The sequence below is a fragment of the Carcharodon carcharias genome, chromosome 2 (assembly GCF_017639515.1).
Source record: "Carcharodon carcharias isolate sCarCar2 chromosome 2, sCarCar2.pri, whole genome shotgun sequence".
NCBI classification, from domain to species: domain Eukaryota; kingdom Metazoa; phylum Chordata; class Chondrichthyes; order Lamniformes; family Lamnidae; genus Carcharodon; species Carcharodon carcharias.
This window is the reverse complement of record NC_054468.1, coordinates 53,988,190-54,015,665: the sequence shown is the minus strand read 5'-3', so window position 1 is coordinate 54,015,665 and position 27,476 is coordinate 53,988,190. Positions and strand designations below refer to the sequence as shown.

At 40.2% G+C, this 27,476-nt stretch overlaps 1 protein-coding gene across 1 annotated transcript in view; it reads left to right on the top strand.

Moving 5' to 3' along the window:
* Positions 1-27,476, top strand: part of nlgn1 (neuroligin 1) — a 627,338-nt gene that overhangs the window by 63,695 nt on the left and 536,167 nt on the right. Inside the window, exons 2-3 of the mRNA XM_041174033.1 lie at positions 8,098-8,157; positions 11,864-12,013. Of these exons, the coding sequence (XP_041029967.1) occupies positions 8,098-8,157; positions 11,864-12,013 (210 nt within the window). The remainder of the gene's footprint in view (positions 1-8,097; positions 8,158-11,863; positions 12,014-27,476) is intronic.

The window sequence follows — 27,476 nt, the reverse complement described above, 5'->3', positions numbered from 1 at the left end:
AGCGAGATTATATGTTTGACTGGCATTTGAATGTGGCGACCGGACCTTCAACCCCAACAACTTGCTGCGGGTGGATGAATCTGCTCCCAACACACCAGGTGATTCAGACCGATATTCACCTGTGCATATTTAATGAGCCTCCAAGCATGGAATTGGGTGCAAGTTTCCGCCATTCTGGCCAGCGGGATGGGTGCCGCCGAAACTGCCCACCACTGCACTTAGTCTAGTAAATGGAAAATTCTGACTGATAATTCAGGATGAAAGTAACAGACACTTGGGCATATGTGGAATAATTAAGAAAAAGCATCATAAATTTAAGGGAAAATTGTGTTTAACTTGCTTGAATTTTTTTTAAATGTGGTAACAGAGGCTTGATGAGGGTAATGTGGTTGTCTGGATGAGTGCAGCTCCCACAACACTCAAGAAGCTTGACACCGTCCAGGTCAAAGCAGCCTGCTTCTTTGGCACCACATCCACAAACATTCACTCCCTCCACCACTGATGCACAGTAGTAGCAGTGTATACCATCTACAAGGTGCACTGCAGGAATTCAAGAAGGTTCCTTCGACAGCACCTTCCAAACCCACAACCACTACTCTTTAGAAGGACAAGGGCAGCTGATAGATGGGAATGCCACCACCTGGAATTTCCTCTCCAAGTCACTCACCAACCTGACTTGGAGATATATTACTGGGTCAAAATCCTGGAACTCCCTTCCTAACAGCACAGTGGGTGTACCTACACCACATGGACTGCAGCAGTTCAAGAAGGCAGCTCACCACTACCTTCACAAAGGCAACAAGGGATGGACAATAAATGATGGCCCAGCCAGCGAAGCTGACATCCTGTGAATGAATATGTCCATCAAGTTCCAAATGGCATTTGATGAAGTGCCGCATAACAGGTTTGTTAGCAAAGTTAGAACCCATGGCAAAAACAGGACTGTAGCATTATAGATGCAAAACTGTTTGTGTGACAGGAAACAGAGTAGTAGTGAAGTGATGAATGGCTGTTTTTCTAGCTGGAGGAAAGTATAGTAGGGTTCCCTAGGGATTGGTGCTAGGACCTCAGCTTTTCTTGATATATCTTAATAACCTCGAATTGGGTACAGGGCACAATTTAAAAATTTGCAGATGATACAAAACTTGGAAGTATTGTGAACTGTGAGTAGGGTAGTGTTAAATTTCAAAAAAAGAGTCGAGCCCATTGGGGACCAAGGGGGCAATCTATGGGTAGAGCCAGAGGACATTGGTAGAGTGTTGAACAAATACTTCACATCTGTCTTCACCCAAGAGAATGAGGATGAAGGTATGGAACTCGGGGACAGAGACTTCGAGGTTCTTGGAGCAAATTGATATAGGGAGTGACAAGGTATTGGAGGTGTTGGCAGGCTTAAAAGTGGACAAATCTCCAGGTCCAGATGATTTGTGTCGCAGACTGCTGAGGAAGGCAAGGGAAGAGATTGCAGGGGCTCTGACCCAAATTTTTAATTCCTCTCTGGCCACGGGGGAGGTGCCAGAGGACTGGAGAACAGCCAATGTGGTTTCGCTATTTAAGAAGGGTTGTGGAGATAAGCCAGGGAACTACAGACCAGTGAGTCTCACGTCAGTGGTAGGGAAACTATTGGAGAAAATTCTGAAGGAGACAATCTATCTCCACTTGGAGAGGCAATGTTTGATCAGGGATAGTCGGTATTGCTTTGTCAGAGGGAGGTCATGCCTAATAAATTTGATTGAATTTTTTGAGGAGGTGACCAGGTGTGTAGATGAGGGTAGTGCATTTGATGTAGTTTATATGGATTTCAGCAAAGCCTTTGACAAGGTCCCACATGGGAGACTTATAAAGAAGGCAAATGCAGGGTAATTTGATAAGGTAGATTCAATATTGGCTTAGTTATAGGAGACAGAGGGTGATGACAGAAGGCTGCTTTAGTGACTGGAAGCCAGTGTCGAGTGGCGTACCACAGGGATCTGTGCTATGTGGGGGTTAGGATTAGAAAGCTTGTAGATGACACAAAGATTGGCCGGGTGGTTAACAGTGAGGTTGAGTCTGGTGCCAAGGAAGATATAGATGGGATGGTCAAATGGGCAAATAAATGGCAGATGGAATTTAACCCTGAAAAGTGTGAGGTGATACACTTTGGAAGGAGTAATTTGACAAGGAAGTATTCAATGAATGGCAAGACACTAGAAAGTTCTGAGGAACAAAGGGTCTTTGGCGTGTGTGTCCATAGATCTCTGAAGGTGGAGGGGCATGTTAGTGGGGCGGTGAAAAAGGCATATGGGACACTTGCCTTTATCAATCGAGGCATAGATTGCAAAAGTAGGGAGGTCATGTTGGAGTTGTATAGAACCTTGGTGAGGCCACTGCTGGAGTACTGTGTGTAGTTCTGGTTGCCACATTATAGGAGGGATGTGATTGCATTGGAAGGGGTGCAGAGGAGATTCACCAGGATGTTGCCTGAGATGAAGCATTTAAGTCATGAAGAGAGGTTGGATAGACTTGGGTTGTTTTTGTTGGAGCAGAGAAGACTGAGGGCTGACCTGATCAAGATGTACAAGATTATGAGGGGCATGGACAGGGTGGATAGGGAGCAGCTGTTCCCCTTAGTTGAATGGTCAGTCATGAGAGGACACAAGTTCAAGCTGAGGGGCAGTAGGTTTGGGGAGATGTGAGGAAAAACTTTTTTACCCAGAAGGTGGTGACAGTCTGGAATGCACTGCCTGGGAGGGTGGTGGAGGCGGGTTGCCTCACATCCTTTAAAAAGTACCTGGATGAGCACTTGGCACGTCATAACATTCAAGGCTATGGGCCAAGTGCTGGTAAATGGGATTAGGTAGGTAGGTCAGGTGTTTCTCACATGTTGGTGCAGATTCGATGGGTCGAAGAGCCTCTTCTGCACTGTGTGATTCTATGAAAAGGACATAGGCTGGTGGAATGGGTGGACAGCAGAAGAAATTTAATGCAGAGAAGTGTAAAATGATTAACTTTGGTGCAAGAACAAGAAGAGGCAATATAAAATAAGGGATATAAATCATTGAAGGTAATAGGGTTGATTGAGAAAGCAGTTAATAAAGCATACAGAGCCCTGGGCTTTAAAAATCGGGCAGACAGGACAACAGGAAGGAAATTATGATGACCCTGCACATTGGTTTGGCCTCAACTGAAGTATTCTGTCCAGTTCTGGGCACTAGAATTTAGGAAGGATATGAAGGCATTAGAGAGGGTGCAGATAAGATTTACAAGAATAATTCTAAGGATGAGGAATTTCGGCTATGTGGATAGATTGGAGAAGCTGGGGCTGTTACCTTGGAGAAAAGAAGATTAAGAGGAGGTTTGATAGAGGTGTCCAAAATCATGAGGGGTTTGGACAGAGTAGATAGGCAGAAACAGTTCCTTTTGGTGGAAGGGTAGAGAACCAGAAGACATTGATTTAAGATGACTAATAAAAGAAGCAACAGCTTCTTTTTATGCAGTGAGTTTTTAGAAGTGGATTGCATTGCCTGAGAGTGTGGTGGAGGCAGATTCAATCGAATCCTTCACCTGAGGCACACAGTGGCAGCAGTGAGTACTATCTGTAAGATTTACTGCAGTAATTCATCAAACCTCCTTCAACAGCACCTGCCAAACCCATACCCTCTACCACCTAGAAGAAAAAGGGCAGAAGGCGTTTGGGAACACACCACTTGCAAAGTCACACACCATCTTTACTTGGAAATATATTATCACTGGGTCAAAATTCTACAACTCCCTCCTTAACAGCACCACGGATAAACAGTTGAGAATGCTTCAGGATAACACTCCAGCAATCAAAGCTATTCAGAATGTAAACTCCAGAAGAGAAATCTGCCTAGAAATTTGCCACAGAAGTCTGTGAAGCATAACAGCCTTCGTAGCTGGTGGAAATCTGCCAAATCACAAAGGCCGGGAACAAAGCAGGATCGCGCACTGGCAGATAAGGGAAACAAAACTGCAAAATACGATGATGTTGAGAATATATTAACCAGGTAGTTTGGTGAAAAACACAGCATCATAATTAATTGTGATGTGTTTATTGAAAAAGCAGCAGTTCAAGAAGGTGGTTCACCAACAACTTCTCAAGGAGAGCTAGGGATGGGAATAAATGCTAGCTTTGCCAGCAATAGCTGCATCCCATGAACATTGATCCACCACAGTGAGCAGTTTAATGTGGATGGCGGGTTTTTTTTGCCCACCACCTTAAGTGTTGTTGAACTTTAGGGTGGATTCAGGAGCAATCTCAGTAATTCTAGTCTAAAGTACCCATGAAAGAGAAAGGGCAGATGTTATGATGTCTGCGGCATTCTGTGCAACAGGAAAATTGACCCAAATCTTCCAATGCAGGGAGAGGTCTCTGATTCAACTTGCCTCGCTGTGCATCTCGGGACCAGAGGAAACCCTGGCGTGCACATCCATGGTTCTTACGTCAGAAGTTTACACTTCCAACTGCCAGTTTTACTTTCCCCAATTGCTCCACAATTCCTACGACAGTGGGATCAGATGGCCAGAATCACAGAGACTTGGGCTGTTTGCCCCATACTCACCCTGGTTTTTACATGGATTTACTTGGAGCTTTTCCTAGCAGGTGTAATGCCTGCTGAGCGGTGTAACTATAATTAGCTGGAGTTGTCAAAGCACTCGCAGCACCCCAGGCAATGTTCACCTCCCATATAAAAACAAAACACTGTGGATGCTGGAAAGCTGAAATAAAAACAGAAAATGCTGGAAAAACTCAGCAGGTCTGACAGTATCTGTGGGAAGAGAAACAGAATTAACGTTTCGAATCCATATGACTTCTTCATATGGACTTGAAACGTTAACTCTGTTTCTCTCACCACAGATGCTGCCAGACTGCAGAGTTTTTCCAGCATTTTCTGTGTTTATAGTGTTCACCTCCCTCCCTGCTCACCCCAACCCCTCCTGCCAACCCCCCCCCCCGCCCCTTATCCCCTCTCGCATCCCCTTCTCCCCACTCACCTTCCAGAATCCCTGGCCAATATTGGAAGAGTCAGTATTGTCAGGGAGTGCAGAGGTAAGGTGGGGGTTCAGGGAATGGGGGCATTTTCATGGGGTGAGGGAGAGGGAGGGATGAACATTGTTAGGAGGTGAGTAAGGGGGGTGAACACTGTTGGGAGGTGAACATTGTCATGAATGAGAAAGGATGTGAACATTGTCATGGATGACGGAGGATGTGAATGTTGTCGGGAAGTGAAGGGGGGGGCGTGAACAGAGTTGGGGGGTCGGGTGAGGGAAGGATTTGAGCATTATTGGTGGGGGTGGGGTGTAGTGGAGTTTGAGCATCGTTGCAGGGTTGAAGGATATTAACACTGTCAGTGAGTGGAGGCTGTGCAGTGTCAGTGTTGACATCTCCATTTAAACAAAACAATGTAAGTCATTCAACTAAAGATGGATCTTAAGGGACATGTCTTCAGTTTATCATGAGATGCGCTGCGCTGGAATTACACTCACTGCTTGGCTGCCCGACTGCGTTCTTCTGTGCTGGAGCCTGCATGGGAAGGTGCAGTGTAAAATAGTAAGTGCATAGGCAAATAAATCGCAGTCAGTGTTGGATGCTCCCTCTCCAAAGCAAACTGGAATATCTGGGCCATTGACTGTCAGATATATTACTGAGCTGTTAATAATTAACAGCAGTAACATAACTAAAGACTGAAAGGGGAAAAATATCTTGTTAAATGAGGCAGGATTGGAACCTAATAAATGTAATGCCAGATATAATGTGTAAAAATCATAGATGCATTTTAATCTGGCTACAGAGTAAGTCAAGCTGAAAATTATTTTACATACAGTACTCAAAATTTTGATTTCTTAAATACTTATGCAAAAATATGATGTTGTTTGCATTATCAAGATTGAACTTTCAATTGTACAGGTATTAATAGCACTAATGTATTCCTTCAGGAAGTCAACTGTGATTTTAAATTCAAGAAAGTGCTAGGAAGGCCTTACAAGTTTGCAGATGATGCATTCCCACCCCCCAGCCCCCCACCTCCATTGCTGAACCTTTGGAAATATATCCTCAGCTCTCAGCCAGCCCACTGCAGAGTTGAAATCAGATTTTTATTTTGAAGTACAGAATTTTGAATACTTGGAAATAAGATAGAACAGCCTGAACATTCAACTGTACTTCTAAGAAGCCTTTGGAAAAAAATGATAGGCTGGTCACTTGTGTTGTACACTTGTGTTGTAATGTCCAAAGCATTTTCTGACTACGTCCTGCCCCTAGTTTTAGGCAGTTTTCATCATTTACCTTATTTAAAATCATCAGCAAGATATGTTAGTTTTTATTTGTTTTATGAAGAATATTGATTGCTTTAACTTTTGTATTGTGAAAAATATCAAAATTGTTTATTTGACAGAAAATATTGCTGTTAGGTAAAACGATCATTTGAGCCACTGCACATGGCACTTAAAAAAGTGATCATATTTCTTCAGGATGTTGAACTTGTTGCATGTAATCATTCTTTTAAGCGTCTCCACGCACTCAAATTAATTGTTTATAAAATTATTTTGACAAAAAGGGAGGCAAAGGATAACACTGTTGTACTTTGCTTATGGGTACCATGTAAGAATCACAACAAATTAAAAATCTGTAAAAAGCTTTGTCAAGAAGAAAATACAAAATTCATGGCCTGAGTCTTTAAGATTTGTGCTCGTTGTATGATCTTACCATCCATGTTCATTGTTCCTATTTGTGCTACTTTTCAATGCATGCAGAAACCATTGACACTTGCCCAGCATGAGCAGTTAAGTTCTTTGTGGTTAGAAGAATTTTGCGTAAGATTGGTGTTACTGTATTGCAATTCTGTACACCTGTGATTGTTCCCATTAGATCTTGCATGACACTGAAATGCTTGTTAGTAATGTCCTGTTCTGGCTGCTAAAAGTTTATAAATGTTTTTCTTGTATCTCTAAATATCACAAAATGTGTGCACTTCTGCAGTAAGAAATAAGTTTCCGTTGTAAGTTTAAACTTACTCAATCTGTTGCTACTCAATCTGTTAAGTAGGCTTCATCTTAGAAATACTTACTGAAGTAAAAGGATAAAATTAAAAACACTATGGTGTACATTATGGTACATATCTATGATCTAAAAATATATACTACTTGTTAAATGAGCCATCGTGATTTAAAAATTCAGATGGACAGCTATTGTCCGTGATACTCGACTCATGCTATATAATATTGTTATCTCATTTAAATGCTGATACCTTGTGTACCTCTAGAAGGTGTATAAATTATTTTGTTTGAAGAATTTTGGTTGATAGTTATAAATAATAGGTCTATACTGTGTATTACCTCCTTGTATTTTTACGGTATGTAAAATATTCCAGTTATTCCACTCCTAGGTTAAACCAGAATTGTTGCAGTGTAAGTTTATGGTGCAGTAAAATGTAAAGGAAACAATATTTTAGGGTATGTCGAATGTGGATAATGACATTGAAAAAGATTCCTGCCCAAGTTCACTTATGATGTTTGCCAACCAAAATCAGGATTCATTCAAGTTGATGACTTTAAAAGCCCTTCTTTGCATTGTGTCCCATATTTTTTTATCTCTAGAAACAGAAATTTTTGCAGCATTTTTGTATTTTAAGATCTGCACTCAAAAGTTATTCAAGAGCAAAATGCACTATTTTCTGAATGAGATCTCTGGAAAATATTTTCCAATGTAACAGAGATTTGGCACTTTTGATATTGCAACCTGTGTAATGGGTTGATCAGTTTAATTATTAACAGGGGAGTTTTAAGTTTTTGGTCTTCTCTTGAAATGGTGGGTATACTGATACAGTGTTACTTTTTGTAATTGGTACACAATTCTTTCTATACATGATTGAAAAGCTTAGGCTGTAACTCAAAGCTTCTTAAATATGAAATGTGTTTTAGCATTTTTATCTTTTTATGCATTTTTAGATACTTTGTGCTGTTGCTTTTTTTAAACAAATGCATTTTACATTTCAATTTTTCAAGAAATGTTTTAAAACGATATTTTCTAGATTTTCTGAAGTCATGTATGTTCTTGAATTCTCTTTTTTCCTCCATTTTCTTCATTTTTAATCCTAGGTCCCCTTGCAAAGAAACAGGCTGATGATTTAGGTGATAATGATGGCGCAGAAGATGAAGGTATTTTTTGCCGCCAAACCAATATGCATGACAATGACCGTCTAAATTTTTCGTCCCTCCTTAAGTACATTTTTAATGCATTTTTGAAGTGCAGATTTTTAGCACTTAGTTTTCCGCCTTTTTGTCTTATTGTTTATTATTGACATTTTATCATTTTTTTAACTTGAATGCTTTAAGATTATTCTTCCACAATACTTGACTGTAGCAAGTTAGAGAGAAAATGCCTCCACAAAGCATTATTAAAACAATCTTTTTTAAGCTCACATTTATGTTGACATAAATGTAGGTGTTTTCAACATGGTATCAGCTCAAAAATCATATGACTTAATGTATTAAAGAAATATTATCCTTCTATTAGCATTAATGCATGCCTTCAAATTATTTGCGTTTTGCAGGTACCAAAAATCAAACCAGGTGCATTTGGTCTTTCCTTAAGTTATGTCACAGCCACTTATAAAAGTTATTAATTAATATATCTGTGCAGCATTGTTCTTCACAAAGGCCTAATAGTTTCAATTTTAAATGCTTCTCAAGCAAAGGTTTTTGCATCTATACAGTATTTTGGAGAGTTTGGAGTGTGTATTTGGAAAAGGACCAGTGTTATATGTACTTCTTACGTAACACTAAGGAGTATATATTTTGTGCCATGGCGTTAATATAATAAGTTATTTCTTTGCAATAGCTTTCAGATATGTAATTTCCAATTTAATTGTAGTTCTGGCTTCTAGCATCATGCTTCTACATAGCACATATACATTAAGGTCAGCAACACTATGTAGATCACGCTATCGCACAAGTTTATTGCACAGGTTTTGCTACAGTTAAACCTGATGTTATGTTTCAGTTGCGATGGTCCACATGATTAAAAAAGCATTGCCACTGTCAGGACTCCCGTGTGAATGGCCATTTAAGCGAGATACCTTGAAGTAATAAAAACCTTCCTTCTCATCCAGCTTTAAGGCACTGCTCTCTCCTGGTTCCCTCATAACTGTCACAATGTGGATGATATATTCCCTCTAATGGTTTCTTCCTTACCTGCATAATCACCTCTGTTGTACCTCGGAAGTCTGTTCATAATTTTCCCTTTTCACTATCATTGTAACTGCTTCGGCCAACTGGAAGTGCGTTAGGAACAGTTGCGCATATGCACTTGCCCACGCATTGGCCGCATGTGCAGCGTTTCCTGATGCCGACACAAAAACTCTGCAGTAATATCAAGGTACAGAAACGGCTGCATTTACAGATCAAAACCCCTCACACAGAAGACCAATCAACTGGTCACAATTCATAACAAATCAGACCATGAAAATAAACAAAATAAATGAGTTTAATTAAATGTTATTTTTCTCCAAAGTATCTTGCCAAATCCTCTAGATACCTGTCTGATATCAAAACTCAATAAGCCAAAGTTTCTTCTCTTCAACATTAGGCAAAAGCAAAATAATTCTTTTACATTTCTGCCAGTAACTGTATGCCTCTGGTCTTGGCTATATCAACCTCCCAGCTGCCACTTCAGACTGAGTGAGGAGAATGGAACCTTTGTGTATTGCTTCACCCAATTGAGAGTTTCCTGTCTCACAACACCCATTACCAAGACTGCTTATTTCCACCTCTGTGACTGTCTGCCTTTACCCTTAACTCTTTCCATCAGTCCCTCCTGCCCTCTTCATTGCCACCACCAAAACTTTAAATTATCACTTCATCACAGTAAGGATTGACTTATCTAATGCTTCTGTCAGTTGGTTTTCATGCCTCAACCTATTACAAACTTTTATCAATACAAAACTCTTCAGCCTCTATCCTCAGTAAATTTTCATACTACCATCACTCCCATTCTCTCTACGCCTCAGCAGCAATTTGTGCACCAGTGAGCTCATTTCAGAATTCTTACCAAGAATTCTTACCATGGATTCATATCCCTGCATTATATGCTCCCAGCTAATTTGGCGATTTATCCTAAATAAAAACAGGAAGTGCTGGAAAAACTCAGCAGGCCTGGCAGCATCTGTGCAAAGAGAAACAGAGTTAACGTTTCAAACCCAATATGACTCTTATTCGGAATTTTTTGCTTTTATTATTATGACAATTTATCCTCCTGCCTTAAATCCCTGTAAGGCCCCTTCTCTAACATTGTGTTTCTGTTTGAGTTCCACTACACCATTGGTGGCCACTTCTTTAGCCATTACATTTCTGTCCAGGAACTCCCAGACCACTTTCTTCTGCCTTGTCACCTTTCTCTGTGTTTAAAACACCCCTCAAAACTTTTTACTTCAATGTACATTTGATATCCTTCAACTTTCTTCATTTTTCATACACTTCTCTGCTCCAATGTTCACTTTGTTTTCTTGTCTTTTCATGTTAAGCAATTATTCTTGGATGCAAAGCTTACTGTAGAAAAGCAAGCTGTTGTTTATATTTTCCCATAGCTATTTAAAAAAAAAGTTATTGTAAAGCCATCACTATAATGCCACTATAGTCTTGCTGCACACTGTAATGAAAACTGGGCCATTACAGCCACAAAATTATATAGTAATGCTTTCCTTATTCAAGGCATTGAACTCCACCCATAAAGCAGAGCACAATAATCCAAAAACAGAACCAATTTCTGATTTTTTTTTGCCTTGAAAGCAATTTAGTAGATGTAAGGCGCATAAAATGAATCCTATACATCCAGTCCTAATTCCACTCCTTGGAATAATTGATTACATAAACTTTCCTCTATTTTAATCTGTATCTAAATAATGGATATCACTAAATATTTAGTTGCATATATTTGTCGTACAGTGTACTTTTGTTAGCCATCATCAAATGAACAGATACTCAGCTGGTGTCTTCATCATACAGACATAACTAACCTTGGATAAGAAACCTTTTGAAAAGTTAACTGAAAGAAAATAGCTATCATATTGCATCATTGAAATGCCTTTTGTAAGTAATGTATAAGTGCATTCTGCTTGTGAATTATCATCAGCATTATTTTAGTAGATTTTAATCTGTTCTAATTTGGTTGGAGAATTATTGCTGAAAATAAAATAAACCCAATTGTTTGGTTTACATTTTAATCTCCCTGTAAAGTCACCTGAATGTTAATTTGAAGTATTTTACACCCTTGATTTGTGGAGAGATTATTTTAGTGTTCTGTATTTTATGAGTTGGCTTATGAAGCAATTGATATTAATTCGAAGTACTTAGAGGAAAATTAGTATTAATAAAGCTTTCAACAGTAGATGGGTAGATTGGATAAGTTTGTTCTGCTATCAGATAACTTAATGCTTTCATTATCATCACCATATATTTTGTGTGCAATAAGAATCTTACCTGATCACAAATGAACATGATCACAAAAGTGTTTACACTTATTCCTGTCCTGTGGTCAAATCCAGCCCAATTCCAAATAATGTAACTTTTTTTACTCGCGTTTTCTTTTAGTGAATAGTAGCCTGATTGCACTGCCTGCTCACTCGGGGTATTTTGAATTGAGTTTCACCAGCCCCTAAAATCTACTGTAATCCATTGTAAAAAAAAATAATTTAAACAGATTATTGCCAATGAAGCAATTAACTACAAACGTTTGCTTGAGAAACTTAATACATCATTTTATTTAAATTAGATAACTCAAACTTATTGTTATTACAAACTGAGAAATATTCTCACATTGCTGCCATTGCTGGTTACAAACCTTTTTGAACTGTGTGTCATTTTTCAGATATTCGAGATAGTGGACCTAAACCTGTTATGGTCTTTATCCATGGTGGATCATACATGGAGGGCACAGGAAATATACTTGATGGAAGTGTACTGGCAAGTTATGGCAATGTCATAGTCATCACTGTCAACTACCGGCTTGGTGTTTTAGGTAAGACCATGCTTCTTTTGTAATTCAGGTTTATTATTTGTTCAAATCCTTGAGTAAATAGCATTTCTATTTTCTGTGGAGCATATGATTTCTGTGCTTAAAATATATCCAAAATATGCTATTGACATGATAAATTTTGAGACATGTGATAAGATGCCTGGATTTTCACTAAGATCAACTGCAATGTCACAATAGTGAAGTTAATAATTCAGATGGATGAAGTGACAGCCATAGGTGCTGAACAGTGTAATGCATTCAAACACTTTATTCTTTTCTCTAAAAGTCTGGGTTTCAATACCTGCCAGTTAGGTGGGTTGATATGTCTTTTTTGAAGGTTATAACAGTTCTCCCAAGTGAAATTGTGGGTTCCTAATGGATGCAAGTTGACTGAACTTCTATGTTTATAATTGCCATAATTGTCCCTGGCTCAGCCATCAAACTCTGAGAGGCAATAAATAGGCAGCTCAGTAGCGCAAAGGGACTGTTGTTCTGAGCTTGGGGTTTGAATATATTATATGTGTGAAACTTGCATTATCTGTACTCTTCATATTTCTAGCTTAAAATAGCCAACAATTAAGCTGTGGTCCTGTGGTATATTACGCAAATAGCCATAATAATCTGTATTTTTACTGGTGCTACAAACAAATATTGGTTGTACAAACCTGATGATAATTTGAATAAGTAAATCATGTGGGTAAAGATTAAGTGCTCTGACTTGAGAACAAATATTTGGTACACATTGTAAACCTTTTCTTACTTCTGTGCAATAATGCTTGAAATCAACCAGCAGCTGTATAATATGCAGCATAATGTTATGTCTGTGGTGTATAGTTAAGTGCCTGATTTTATTATCTAACAATTCTAACATCTTTGTACCATTTAGAACAAAACTAGTGGAGTATCAAAAAATAACATTTAAAAAATGAGTCAGAATAGTAGCAGGAAAAGTGTGACCATAGGGATGATTTTTTGGTTTCCCACAGCAAAATGAACATTCTCAAGTCTTTGACTTTGTTGTTTCCCCAAGTCAAAGAAATAGTTTTACATCCTTAACTTTAAACTGTAATTTATCTTGCAGTAGTATTAATGTAACATAACTAGAGATAATTTTATGGAATCAAATAGGTATTTTCATCAGAAATACACTATATGAAAAGAGTACTTTGTGTAACTTTCTCCATGTTATTCCTTCTGCAGCAAATATATATATATATAAAATATATAAATACATATATATATATATATATATAGTAGGCTTCATTGGTATGGAAGCAAAAATACTGAGGGCTGGAACTTTGCGGAGTCAGGCCAACTCTGGAGACCACTAAAAATTATGGGAATGCAGAGGTCCCACTCCCATTTTTCCTGGTGAGGGGAAAGGAGGCAGGCTGTGAATCTCACAGATGTGGAATTCAAACTCAGCAGGGCCATTTGAAATTAGTGCTGAGTTCAAACAGACCCCATTTTTGCTCTCCCAAGGGCACAAGTCACGAATTTATGGAGTAGACATAAACACTCTTGAAGCGTGGGTAATGTTTGGGGCATGATCTGATTTTTAAAAAGTTCCCAGTCCTTTAAACACAACAAAAAACAGACTGAAGCTGTCAGTGAGAGTAAAAGAACATTATGTGTTGGAATGCTTTGATTGACAGGCCATCTGGTGCAGTTCAGGAAAAACCATTACCATTTATTCCTGTAGTTTCAATAGAGTTATTTGTTGACATTTAAGAAGAGCAATTATTACAGATGAAATCATGAGTTTCAAAAGCTAACAAAGCACTTAGCTGGGGGTGGAGTGGTGGTGCTGAGTTCATATTTTGATTGACAGTTTAAAGAGGTTATGAAAGGATTAGCTGTTTTTGATGTTACTGAATAGAAGTTTGTTTGTTTTTATAACAGGTTAAACACTTGGATTTAAAACCTTTGAATGGCTTTCATGTAGGGGAGTTTTTTTCAGCAACAAGTGTGCATGAGTGAGAGTTTTCTTAGATAGTTAGAAGTTTATTTATTATTCATCTCCATATAGTCCCTGAGGTATTTCCATAGTGCGTACTGGGTGAGTGACTATGGAGGCTGCATGGGTGTATGAGAGGCATTAGGAGGTGGTAACAGGGCATGATTTGGCATGGAGGGGGCATGGGGAGTGGATCATGATGTGAAGGGGCGAGGGATAGAGACTAACAGATTCTAAAACAACTGGGACAAAGTCCCAGAGAACCAAGGCGGGCCTTCTAACCAGCCCGCCTTGGCACTTGCTCGCCCCCATGGCCACCGACTATCTGCTTCCGGGGTTGGCGGACCTGACTCAATTCAGCCCCTGCCTCCCCAGAGCGGAAATTGGGTGTAATGAGGACCTTTAAATCAAGGCAGGTATGCTGAGTCAAGAAATTTCCCAACTCGAATTACCTGCCTCAGTAGCGAAAATGCAGCCCTTAGTTGCTTATGAGAAATGCAGGCTCTTTATGTCACAGTATTTTGATCAACAAAACACTATTTTCTAGGCTGAACACTTCAGTTTACCTTACATGGACTTAAAATTCCACTGCAGTTAATAGAATTCTCAATTTTCTTATCCATTTTCACTGTTGTAATTAGACAGTTGAGAAGGCAGCCTGAGTTCTAAACGCCTACACATAGTTCGTACTGTTGCTTCATAACAGAGGTACATAATTTCCTTCTGGATATTTTTATTTCTTCCTTGATCACCCATTCCCACTTTATTTGTTAGCCCAATCAAAATGTGGGTATACTGGCCTGCCAGTGCTAGATCTGAATTAACAATCAAGTTTGGGATTTAAATTCAGGAGTTCTAAGTCAGTATTTTCCAATTCAACAGCCCTGAACAATGCCAGGACTCCTTGGTCATTTAAATTAATGGTCAGAGAGTTATGGATAGTGTTTGCAGAATTTTATGACATGCACTTCTCCTGTTTGTCAGGAGCCTGAGGTGAAAAATTCCACCCTCTATGTCTTACTGCAAGAATTTGTTTTTCTAACACAATCTCTGTTTTATTGATGTTACATCATCATTCTTGAGTGCCTTTTTAAAAAGTTAATTATACTTAAAGTATCTTAAAAACTATAAAATTTCTAGAATAATTCAGTATCACATCTGCTGCTTTCCTGGCAGCCAGTGTGGTGTCTGTGGAGGCACTTAATGATTAGGCTGTTCCGGGAACACAACATGCCTGACAACTATTTGAAAGCATGACAGCCTTGAAAGTTGTCCATTAGCAGTGAATTATTTAGCAATATTAAAAAAAAATCTATTTCTGCGTTTTTCATTTGATTTTGAAAACTTTCTGATAGCAAAGTTTGGCAAGTAGGTTTTTATCGATATGATCCTGCATGGCACGAATATGCTAGTTAATGCACACAGTTGTAGACACAAAGGCCCTGAGATTCCTAGGGGTCTGCTTTACTAATACAAATGCAGTGGAGTGAAACTCCTGTCTGCTCATTCCATTTTCTGCTGATGTCATTCCTTGCAATGATATTCCTCCTCAATTGCATCCACCCAGTGGCCAAAGAGCTCTTTCCAGAGTCGCAGTATGATTTTCACCTACCAAGAGGCACGTCAGACAAGATCTTCACTCCACAGCAAATCTAAAAAAAAATGCAAGAAACACTGTGCATGGCCTTTTTTTGACCTCACGAAAGCCTTTGCCTCTGAACCATGGAGGAGTATCCCTCTCAAATTTGGCTGTCCACAGAAATTTGTCACCATTCTCTGCCTGTTCCACAATGACATGCAAGCCATGGTCCTCACCAGTAGAACCACTACAGACCTAATCTCAGTGAAGACTGGGGCTAAACAAGGCTGTGTCATCACACCAACCCTCTTCTTCATCTTCCTCACTGCAATACCTCACCTCACCTCCAGCAAACTACCAATTTACAGAACAGTTGGGAAACTTTAATCTGTGCTGCCTTCAAGCTAAAACCAAAATCACTCCAAATTCAGTCATTGAGCTGCAATTTGCAGATGTTGCTTGTGTGTGCGCGCTCACTGAGAAACTGAATTTGTCATTGTCAGTTTCTCTGAAGTATATGAGAAAATTGACCTTTCACTAAACACTAGAAAACTAGTACTTTCCTCTTCTAACCAGCTTCCACAGCACAACAGCTCACCCCATCAATTAAGATCAATGGCAAGATCCTGGAAAATGTGAATGTTGCCTGGGATGAAATATTTAAGTTATGAAGAGAGGTTGGATAGACTTGGGTTGTTTTCGTTGGAGCAGAGAAGACTGAGGGGCAACCTAATCAAGGTGTACAAGATTATGAGGGGCATGGACAGGGTGGATAGGGAGCAGCTGTTCCCCTTAGCTGAAGGGTGAGTCACGAGGGGACATAAGTTCAAGGTGAGGGGCAGGAGGTTTAAGGGGGTTGTGAGGAAAAACTTTATTACCCAGAGGGTGGTGACGGTCTGGAATGCACTGCCTGGGAGGGTGCTGGAGGCGAGTTACCTCACATCCTTTAAAAAGTACCTGGCACGTCATAATATTCAAGGCTATGGGCCAAGTGCCGGTAAATGGGATTAGGTAGTTAGGTCAGGTGTTTTTCACATGTCGGTGCAGACTTAATGGGCCAAAGGGCCTCTTCTGCACTATGTGATTCTGTGATTCTCTGTGATTTTCCATATCTAGGGAGCATCCTCTTGATGAAGGCAGTCATCGACATCAAGTTTTAACATTACCCCCATAATGCCAGCATCCCATCCCAAGGCAGCATGTCCAGCATCAAGATGCTAGTCAATCAAAACCAGCTCCACTGGGCAGGGAATGTTGTTTGTATGTCTGACATCAGACTCCTAAAGCAACTGCTGTACTTGGAACTTGGTCATGGCAGGAGACTCGCAGGTGGACAGTAGAAACGCTTTTGGGATGTCCTCAAAGTATCCCTGAAGAGATCTGACATTCATGCCGACTCCTGGGAGCCCTTGGCTTGTGACTGACCAAAATGGAGAAGATTCATTTGGGAAGGCACCGAAATCATGGAGAGACTTCGTCTGGAAAGTGCAGAGCTGAAGTTGAGGCACTGGAGAAAGCGTCTCCAAACAACTCATCTCCCTGACCTTTGAAGCACCACCTGCCCCACATGTAGCAGGGTCCATAGCTTGTGCAATGGATTTAGCAACCATCTCAGAGCCCCTTGGACTGGAGTGGAAGCATGTCACCCTTGATCCTGAGAGACTGCCTCGGAAGAAAAGAGCGCCCATTCCAGTTCCCGGGTACAGGGTCGCTTGCATGATTGTGCAGGCATATCACACCTGCATGATTATAGCGGAATTTATCCTGAACTGTTGACCACTATGTTGAAACCTCTTTCGAGTACAAACACGTTTCCATCTGTTTCAGATGAAGTTACATTGTTTCATAGTTTGCCATTGTGAGATTTGAACTCTTGATTTTGGGGTTGCAAGCCCAGTACCATAACCACTTGGCTATTTAGGCCAAGCACCACGATGTTGAACTCTTGATACTGTTTCGAGTACAAACCTGTTTCCATCTGTTTCAGATGAAGTCACATTGTTCCATAGTTTGCCATTGTGAGATTTGAACTCTTGATCTTGGGGTTACAAACCCAGTGCCATAACCACTTGGCTATTTAAGCCAAGCTCAAAAGTTTCATATGCTAAGGAATTCCCAATATAATGTTGTAACTCTTTTGAATACAAACCCGTTTCCATCTGTTTCAGATGAAGTTACATAGTTTTTGCCATTGTGAGATTTGAACTCTTGATCTTGGGGTTACAAACCCAGTACCATAACCACTTGGCTATTTAGGCCAAGCAAAGATGTAACTCTTTGAGTACAAACACGTTTCCATCTATTTCAGATGAAGTTACATTGTTTCATAGTTTGCCATTGTGAGATTTGAACTCTTGATTTTAGGGTTGCAAGTCCAGTACCATAACCACTTGGCTATTTAGGCCAAGCACCACTACGTTGAACTCTTGATTCATAGTTTGCCATGGTGAGATTTGAACTCTTGATCTTAGAGTTACAAACCCAGTACCATAACCACTTGGCTATTTAGGCCAAGCAAAGATGTAACTCTTTCGAGTACAAACACGTTTCCATCTGTTTCAGATGAAGTTACGTTGTTTCATAGTTTGCCGTTGTGAGATTTGAACTCTTGATTTTGGGGTTGCAAGCCCAGTACCATAACCACTTGGCTATTTAGGCCAAGCACCACTATGTTGAAGCAGTACCATGTCAATCTGATGGCAGAGGAGGCTTAACAAGGCTGGAAGAATTAAATTGGCTCTTTGTGGAAGGTAATTGATCAATTACCTTACAATGGAATTTAAACCAGCTCTCAGCCATTGAGAGTTATGCTAAAGGTGGGGTTCCCCTGAACCTGAGACACTTACCTTCGGAAGCTGATAGGAAAAGACCTGCGTGGGAGCACCTTGAATCGGGAGCATTCAGGAGCTGAATGAGTTTGTAAAGAAAATCTAACCGTGACATCACAGGAAAATTGTCATCTAATTGGTTGGTGAGTAATTGTGGTTAGGAACTGCCTGTAAATAGCAGAAAATTTTTTAAAAAGTTAAATAATTAGTCAAGGCAGCTAATTAATTAATTAAGTGACATAAGCAGAAGGGAAGTAAAGACATGGCAGGGCAGCTTGGCCACGTGGAATGCCCATCCTGTAACATGTGGAAAGCCGTGGATGTTTTCTGTGGCCTAGATGAACAAATATTGTAGGATATTTCACCAACTGCAGAAACTTGAGCTCTAGGTTTTGGAACTCGAGCAAAGCCTGGAGTGACGGTGGTGCATCCACGAGGCTGACAGCTAAGTGGATAGTGTAGAATAAGGATCTGGCAGATTTAGGGTTAATGTGGGACTGAGTATAGTTTTGCTCACACAGTGATGTAAGAGAACACAGGGTCAACGTGGTGTTGGACAGAGCCGCGTGTAGATCAAAGCATGGAGAAGCTCCTCGCTTGTACCCTTTACTGTATATTTGTAAATAGTTTTACTAGTTAATAAAGACTTAGGGCAGAATTTTGCCTTTGATGGGCGGGCGGGCCCCACTGGCTCAGTGGCGGGCGGGCAGACGATCGCCGCCGCCAAAACAGGCCCTGCCTCAGTGGCGGGCAGGCCAGCCACGGGAAGCACTATGTGAGGGGGGAGAGGGATTCCCCAACTGTCAGTGCGCTCTTTTGTGCATGTGCGTGAAAGAGCGCACATCTCCCTGAGACTAAGTGTTGCCTCAGGGAGAGTGCTGACAGTTTTTGAAAGTTGAAAAATAGAAAAATAAAAAAATTATTAACATGGCCCCCTCATGTAACAATGTCACACGAGATGGGACATGTTAGTAAATATCACATAAACTTTATTAAAGTTTTTTTAAAACAGACATGAAACCTCATCCTGCCGTATATGAAAGTATATGAACTGTTTCAGAGAAATCACTTTGTATTGTACGCAGCACGGTTTCTGTTTTATTTGCATTATCAGATGAATGCTTACTGACAGATTAGGGAACCTTTGAACTTTTATAACAAATGTCTTTCAGTTTAGCTTCCCCATACAACAACCTGTTCAAGCTCTTGTGCTGTAACTTTAATTGGTAGGTGAGGTTCTTGTTGAGCTCAGAAAAACAATTAGACTGCCCATGCTAACGGTCAGGTGCAGTCAGCGAGGTTTGTGTCGACTCGGGTCAGGGAAATCTCACACTGAAGGTCAGGTGCAGTTGGCGAAGGTCAGGGACTTCCTAGTCTGAAGGTCAGGTATGGTTGGCGAGGTTCGTGTTGGCTCGGGTCAGGGACTCCCTGCGCTAAAGGTCGATGAGGTTCAAAAATGCGCTGTTTTTGGATGTGTTTGGTTTTCGGATTTATGGATAACAGATATGCGACCTGTATTCAATATTTAGGAAGGACAAGCGAAAAGGAGTTGGGGTCACACTGATAAAAAGGGATGCGATCAGCACATTAGTGAGAGACGATCTTAGATTGGAAAAACAAGATCTGTTTGCATGGAGCTAAAAAACAGCAAGCGGTAGCAAATATTAGTAGCAGTTATTTATGGGTTACCAAACTATAGTGCTAATTTAGGGCACTGTATGAATCAGGAAATTAGAGGTGCATGCAGCAAGGGTAATACGGTAATCATGGGAGACTTCAATTTACATATAGGCTGGGTAAATCTAACGAGCATTAATGCTATGGAGGAAGAATTCCTGGAATATGTATGAGATGCTTTTCTAAAGCAGTATGTTGAGGAACCAATGAGGGAACAGGCTATTTTAGATCTAGTATTATGCAACAAGAGAGGACTAATTAATAATCTTATAAAAGGGCCCTTAGAGAAGAGTGACCATTACATGTTTCTATCTTTTTCTTAAGTAGGGTCATAAATCTAAACAAAGGGAACTATGAAGGTATGAAGGGCAAGTTGGCTGTGGCAGATTGGGAAAATATATTAAAAGGTGTGATGATAGACAGGCAAGGCTAGTATTTAAAGAACTAATACATGGTTTACAAAAAATATATATTCCTTTAAGGCACAAAAACCCAACAGGAAAAGTGAATCAGCTGTGGCTAACAAAGGAAGTTAAAGAATGTATGAAATCAAAGGAAGAGGCTTATAAAGTTGCCAAAAAAGTAGTAAGCCTGAAGATTGGGAGAATTTTGGAATTCAGCAAAGGAGGACCAAGAAACTGATAAAGAAAGGGAGAATAGAACATGAATGTAAACTAGCAAGAAACATAAAAATGGACTGTAAAAACTTTTATAGGTATGTAAAAAGGAAAAGAAGAGCAAGGACACATGTGGGTCCATTACAGGCAGAGACAGGAGAATTTATAATGGAACATAGTGAAATGGCAGAGAAGTTAAATAATTACTATATCTGTCTCCATGGAGGAAGATATAAGAAATTTCCCAGAAATAATAGTGGACCAAGGGACTAGTCAGAATGAGGAACTCAAGGAAATTAATATCAGTAAAAAAAACACTGGGGAAATTAATGGGACTGAAAGTTGATAAATCCTTGGGACCTGATGATCTACATCCCAGAGTGTTGAAAGAGGTGACTATAGAGATAGTGGATGTATTGGTGGTCATCTTGCAAAATTCAATAGATTCTGGAATAGTGCTTGCAGTTTGGAAGGTTGAAAATGTAACCCCACTGTTGAAGAAAGGAGAGAGAAAGAAAACTGGGAACTACAGACCTGTTAGTTTGACATCAGTAGTAGGGAAAAATGCTAGAATCTTTTATAAAAGATGTGATAACTGGTCACTTAGAAAATAATGATCTGATTGGACAGAGTCAATGTGGATTTATGAAAAGGAAATTATGTTTGGCAAACCTTTTGGAGGTTTTTGAGGATGTTACTAACAGTATAGGTAAGGAGGAAGTTGTGGTATATTTGGATTTTCAGAAGGCTTTCAATAAGGTCCCGCACAGGAGGCTAGTAAACAAAATCAGAGCACATTGCATAGGGGGTAATATTCTGACATGAATTGAGGACAGACAGTAGGAATAAATGGGTCATTCTCAGGTTCGCAGGTTGTGACCATGGATTGCTGCAAGAATCAGTACTTGGGCCCCAGCTGTTTACAATCTACATCAATGATTTGGCTGTGGGGACTAGGTTTGTGTATGATACAAAACTAAGGTGGGAAGGTGAGTTGTGAGGAGAATGCAAAGAGGCTTCAAAGGGATTTGGACAGGCTTAGTGAATGGGCAAGAATGTGGCAGATGGAATATAATGTGGGTAAGTATGAGGTTATCCGTTTTGATGGGAGGAAAGGAGGTGCAGACTATTTCTTAAATGGTGAGAAATTGGGAAGTATTGACGTCCAAAGGGATCTGAGTGTCCTTGTTCATAAGTGACTAAAAGCCAACATGCAGGTGCAGAGAGCAATTAGGAAGGCAAACAGTATGTTGCCCTTTGTCGCAAGGGGATTTGAGTACAGGAGTAAAGATGTTTTGCTCCAATTATTAAGAACCTTGGTTAGACTGCATCTGGAGTATTGCGTACATTTTTGGTCCCCTTACCTAAGGAAGGATATTTGCCATAGTGGGAGTGCAGCAGAGGCTCACCAGACTAGTTCCTGGGATGGCGAGACTGTCCTATGAGGAGACATTGAGGAGGCTGGGCCTAAATTCTCTCGAATTTAGAAGAATGAAAGGTGATCTCATTGAAACTTACAAAATTCTTAAAGGACTAGATAGGGTCGATGCAGAAAGGATGTTTCCCCTGGCTGGGGGTTCTAGAACTAGGGAACAGTCTCAAAATAAGCGACAAGCCATTTAGGACTAAGATGAGGAGGAATTTCTTCACTTGAAAGGCAATGAACCTTTGGAATTCTCTACCCCAGAGGGGTGTGGAAGCTCAGCCATTGAGTATATTTAAGACAGAGATTAATTGATTTCTGGATTCTAATGATATCGAGGGATATAGGGATAACATGGGAAAGTGGCATTCAGGTCGATGATTAGCCATGATCTCGTTAAATGGCAGAGCAGGGTGGAAGAGCTGAATGGCCTAATCCAGCTACTTTGTTCTTCAGCAGATATACTTGCTTGATGTGAAGAAGGTTGTTGGATGCAGGTAGAAACCACCCATCGTAGAACCCCTTTCATTGGGATTTAAAGGACCATAGTAAATAAGACAGAACTCCACTATAACTGGGTACTGCCCCAAGTTTCTGGCATTCCCAAGTAGAAATTGGACTTTCCAAACTCTTCTTCACCATGAATTTTGGGCCAGGCTGTTTTGTAGATGTAGCAGTGATGACATCATTAAAAGATGGACATAACCATGAATGAAATTTGGTCCTTTCAGTTAATAATTTTGTAGATTTGAGGAATGATGCTATTTGGCAAGAAGGCAAATTTTTAGATAAGCAATAAATTCTGTGCTGAGTGAATGCTTGCAGCATGTAGTATTTGTTTAAGTCCTTTCCATAATCTGTCTGAAGTGGCAGCATACTATTATTTGCAGTAATATTTTGTTGTCTATATTTTATTTGAAGTACAATGCTCCTTTTTTATGAAGTCAGCATACAGATATAAAGAAATACATTATTTTTCCTGTTGGATAAAGAAGCAACAGTGAAATCTCTTAACAGTTAATCTCTGAAGAAATCTCTTAATAGTTATTAAAAGGAGTTGGTGTTGGAGAAGTTATGCAAAACTTATCTTTTAAAGAGCAAGTTACTGTTCTCCTGTCCATCAGTAATCATAGCAGTGTTACCTTTCAATGATGAGCATGTGCCTGCAAAGAAAATATGCGTGTATTTCAGTATCAGATCATGTAGAAAGCTTTTCTTACCGAATACAGTTGGGCTAGGGCAACCTTTTAAAATTAGAGCTGAAATATTCACTAGTTACGAGGGCACTTTCATCATAAGTCCATTTGATGGAACTGGCCTGTCGAGCTTTGTGACTTTTCTCATTTCTGTTATAGCCATGAAGTCCTTCATAATTACAAGTTTTTTTTCTCTTTTCAGTTTTATAATCTGTTAAAATTTTTAGATTTTAAAAAATTATTTAGTTTTGCAAAATCCAATTTTGTTTTGCAATTAAATTCTATAGCATGGTACTGTTGTCTACCAAAGTTTCCTTAAAGTGTTGCCATTTTGGACTAGTCAAAGTCAACAACACTGAAGATCACAATGATCACTGCTAGATCTTGTGGATCATTTCACTAGATCTGAAGCTGATGTTAGTGGAGTTGCCCTATGCTTAGCTTGAGAATCTAAATGGCAGGTATCCAAATGGCTGCCGAAATGAATTTTAAAATCAAATTTCTTCCCAGAGGTTGAAGGAATAAGCACTTAAAAATTAACTATAAGTAAAAGCTTTTCTCCATACATGAAGTTTCTTTCAACACAAATGGAGTTTTCATGTCTAACAAAATGTAGCAAAGTTTAAATATTTTGATTAAAAATGTTGATGTGTGCCAGAAGAATGAGTCTGAAATTGTAATTCTGAAAGTCATACAAATGAGATTTTGTGAATAGACTAAATGTAGAATGAAAAGAGATCAACCTGTACAATCAAATTGCTCTGTTGTACTTTATAAACAGTGATTTCTATGTAATAGCCCTTCATGGTTGGTTTGAGTATAAAGGATTTGCTAAAACTACACTTTTTAGTCCTTTCCAACTGCACGTAAGTCAGTAATGCTGCCTTTCTTCCAGTTTTGTCAACATTTGTTGTTTCAAGTGTGCTAGCAATTATCAGCAACAAAGTACCCACGTACCAAGTAGTACACTAGAGTTTTCGAGTTAATAATAAAGCAAGCAGCAGGATAAAAATTAAATTGTTCAGACACAATGATAATGGGCAGCATTTTCCCCCGTCAAGGGGATTGTGCGGGTGCGGTCGGGCGGATTTCCGATCGGGCGCGCTGCCATTTTACATGGGTGGGCCAATTAAGGCCCACCCAGCGTGATGTCTGCCCGGAAGCACTGTGCGCTCCCTGTGTGTGTGTGTGTGTGGGTGTTTTGGGGGGGGGGGGGGGGGGGGGGGGGGTGGATTCCCTGAGCTGGGAATGCGCTCCTTTGCGCAAGCGCCGCAAAAGAGCGCATAGATCTCCCTGAGGCAAATTGCTGCCTCAGGGAGCTTGGCTCAAGTTTGAAAACTTTATTAAATGGAGAAAACACTATTCCTAACATGTCCCCTTATGTGATGTTGTCACATGAACAGGGACATGTCAATTACTTTTATTTAAAAATTTATATATATTTTAAATCCCTCATGAAACCTCATCCCACCCATGGATGAGGTTTCATGTTTTTCTGAAGGCTGCCTGGGCTCTTTGCCTGCCTGCCAACCTTAAGGTTGGATGGGCAGGTCCATTGATTGGGTTAATTACTCTTTTAAAGGCCTTAAGTGGCCGTTGACAGCTCGTTGGGCGCACAGCCGACTCGGCTGCACGCCCACCAAACTGAAAATCTAAATGACGCGTGGTGACGTCGGGACACCCAACGTCACCGATGGGAAAATGTTGCTCAATGACTCTAAATTCAAATATCTTGCATGAGCATATGCCTTTAAGTAGAGAGGTTTGAGTATTTGGGCACTTTGCCACAGCCTATGGCTTAATTAAAGTTGATGACTTAACCTCTTTCAATTAAGACTGTGGCTTAACTTCTGATTTGTAATCGAAATGATTCAAATAGTTTAAGAGTTTTCAATCGCTATCTTACTTGAAGTATTGAAAGCTTAAGCTAATCAGTAAGAATGCATTAAGTTTTCACAAGTTACTGTGTTTGATTTCTGTCAGAGATATTGGGGAGGATTTTCAACTGTCAGATGCTGTTTCTCACGTAAAAACAGGTGACCGGGAGAGGAAAATCTGGTGAGGAACTTGCACACTTATTTGCCCACTTGATTCAATTATTATGCAGGCCTTTAAATAAGCATTGCAGTACACCTGCCTCATTGAATTCCTATGCTGATTGTGGGATCCCAGTTGCAATTTTCATGGAAAAGTGAGCAAAATATGCAAAGTGAATACTTATTCCAGTTTTTCTAGAAATTGAGTGGCTTAACCAGTGGTCCTTAAAGGGACCAGTAGAAGTCATGTAGAAAAATTAAGTTTTTTGATTACTTTACAAAGATTTTTTTGTGACTCCTCTTGACCCCACAATATTTTTTCATGCTGCATCTGGCCAGTTCACTCCTACCACCCCCCGAATCTGCACTTTTTTTTATTTCCCCCCCACCATACTCCCCACACTCCTGTCCCCAACAGCACCCCGCCCCCTCCTCCCCAAGAAATAGACCCCAACTACATGCTGAAATCAGATGATTTTCTGCTGCACTAAATGAGGATCTACTGCAGCTTGCTGGTAAAATTTAAATTGGGTCTGGATCTGACAATTGTTTGAGCCTCATATCCTGACTGTGACCTTGGATGAGAGCCTAATGTGGTTATTCTGAACCAAATTTAAGAATCTCTTCCATAGCCTTATGCAGATTAATAAAAATATCTTGCTTGGGAGACAGCCCAGTTCTTCCCAGGAGCAGCAATTGTCATCAGATTGCCTATGCGTCCGGAAATATGCCCAACCCGACGGTGCTCTCCATTTCAATTAGTCTTCTGAACTTTGCTGTCCCAAAATTGCAGAGCATAGCACCCCTCGGAGAGCTCCATCAGATCGTAGTAGAGTCAGGGGAAGACGAGACATGCCACAAACATTAACTGCCCTATGGTAAGTTTAAATGTCCAGTCCTAATGTGAGTGAATGGCTATGAGTGAGTGGGTAGGGGGAGGTGTGTGATGTAGATGTGTATGTCTATAGGTAGGGAAAAGTGGGTGGGGTGGATATGGGTGGGGAAAGGTGGGTGAGGTGGTAAGTGGGAAGGGAGTAGGTGGGTAGTCACGTTGGCGGTAATTGGGTTAGACGGGTAGTCAGTCCAGGTCAGAAGGTTATTTGGCTTGTCGGGAGGGTGATACGGGGTATGGTCGGGTGGTTTGGAAGGCTGGGATCGGTAGTCAGGGGGTCAGTTCTGGAATTACCCAGGAGTTAGACTAGGATTTTTCTGTCAAACATCTCCTGCGCAATTGTCCGTGTAAGTACATTGTATCTGTCCCAAGCTTCTAACTCAGAGTTGGAAACATTCACGGACGGCTGCAGGGAATAGGAGAATTGTTTATTGGAAGTTGAAACTTTCTGGGCAAGTTGAAAGTTCCCATGGAGGTCCACACGTTGGGACTTCTACAGGGTCCTGATGTGCATCTTGGGTCTTACATCTGGTCTTTGATCTGGAGATCAGAAAATTTGGCCCTGTGTCATTATTTATAACAAAGAACACAAGATTAGCTATCCAACCATCTTTCTGTGCTTCAGAGGTACAGAATTTGCATTTATAATATAGCTAATTAAAATGTTACACTTAGGCACTGAATAAAATTTATCGGGATAATTTTAACCTAACCCGCCTGGTTGGCTTGTGGTAGATTCAGATTAGAACCTGCTTTACATAGCGCCCGGTTTAACACTTCATTGGCTTCACTTCGGTACCTGTCTCCTATCAACTGAAGTTCTGATTCAGTCCACTGGCCATTGGACACTTCCCACTGGTTTCAAACAGAAGATTGTAGCCTAGTGGTTGTGTTGCTAGACTAGTAATCCAGAAACTTGCACTAATGACCCAGAGGCATGTGGTCAAATAAAACATGGGAGTGTGGAATTTAAATTCAATTAATTCAATAAATCTAGGATTAAAACAAGTAGTATCAGCAACAGTGGCCAAAAACCTACTGGATAGTTGTAAAAATCGAACTAACTGATGAATGTCCTTTGGGGAAGAAAACCTGCTGTCCTTACCCAGCCTGGCCTTTATGTGACTCCACCTGCTCAGCAATGTTGTATCAAACCAATGTGAAAAACTATACTAATAATAAAACCAGACTTGGCATCGGATCCTGAAACGACAGAGGTACAGCCCAGCCTTCCCTGCAAAGTCCTCTTCACTAACATTTG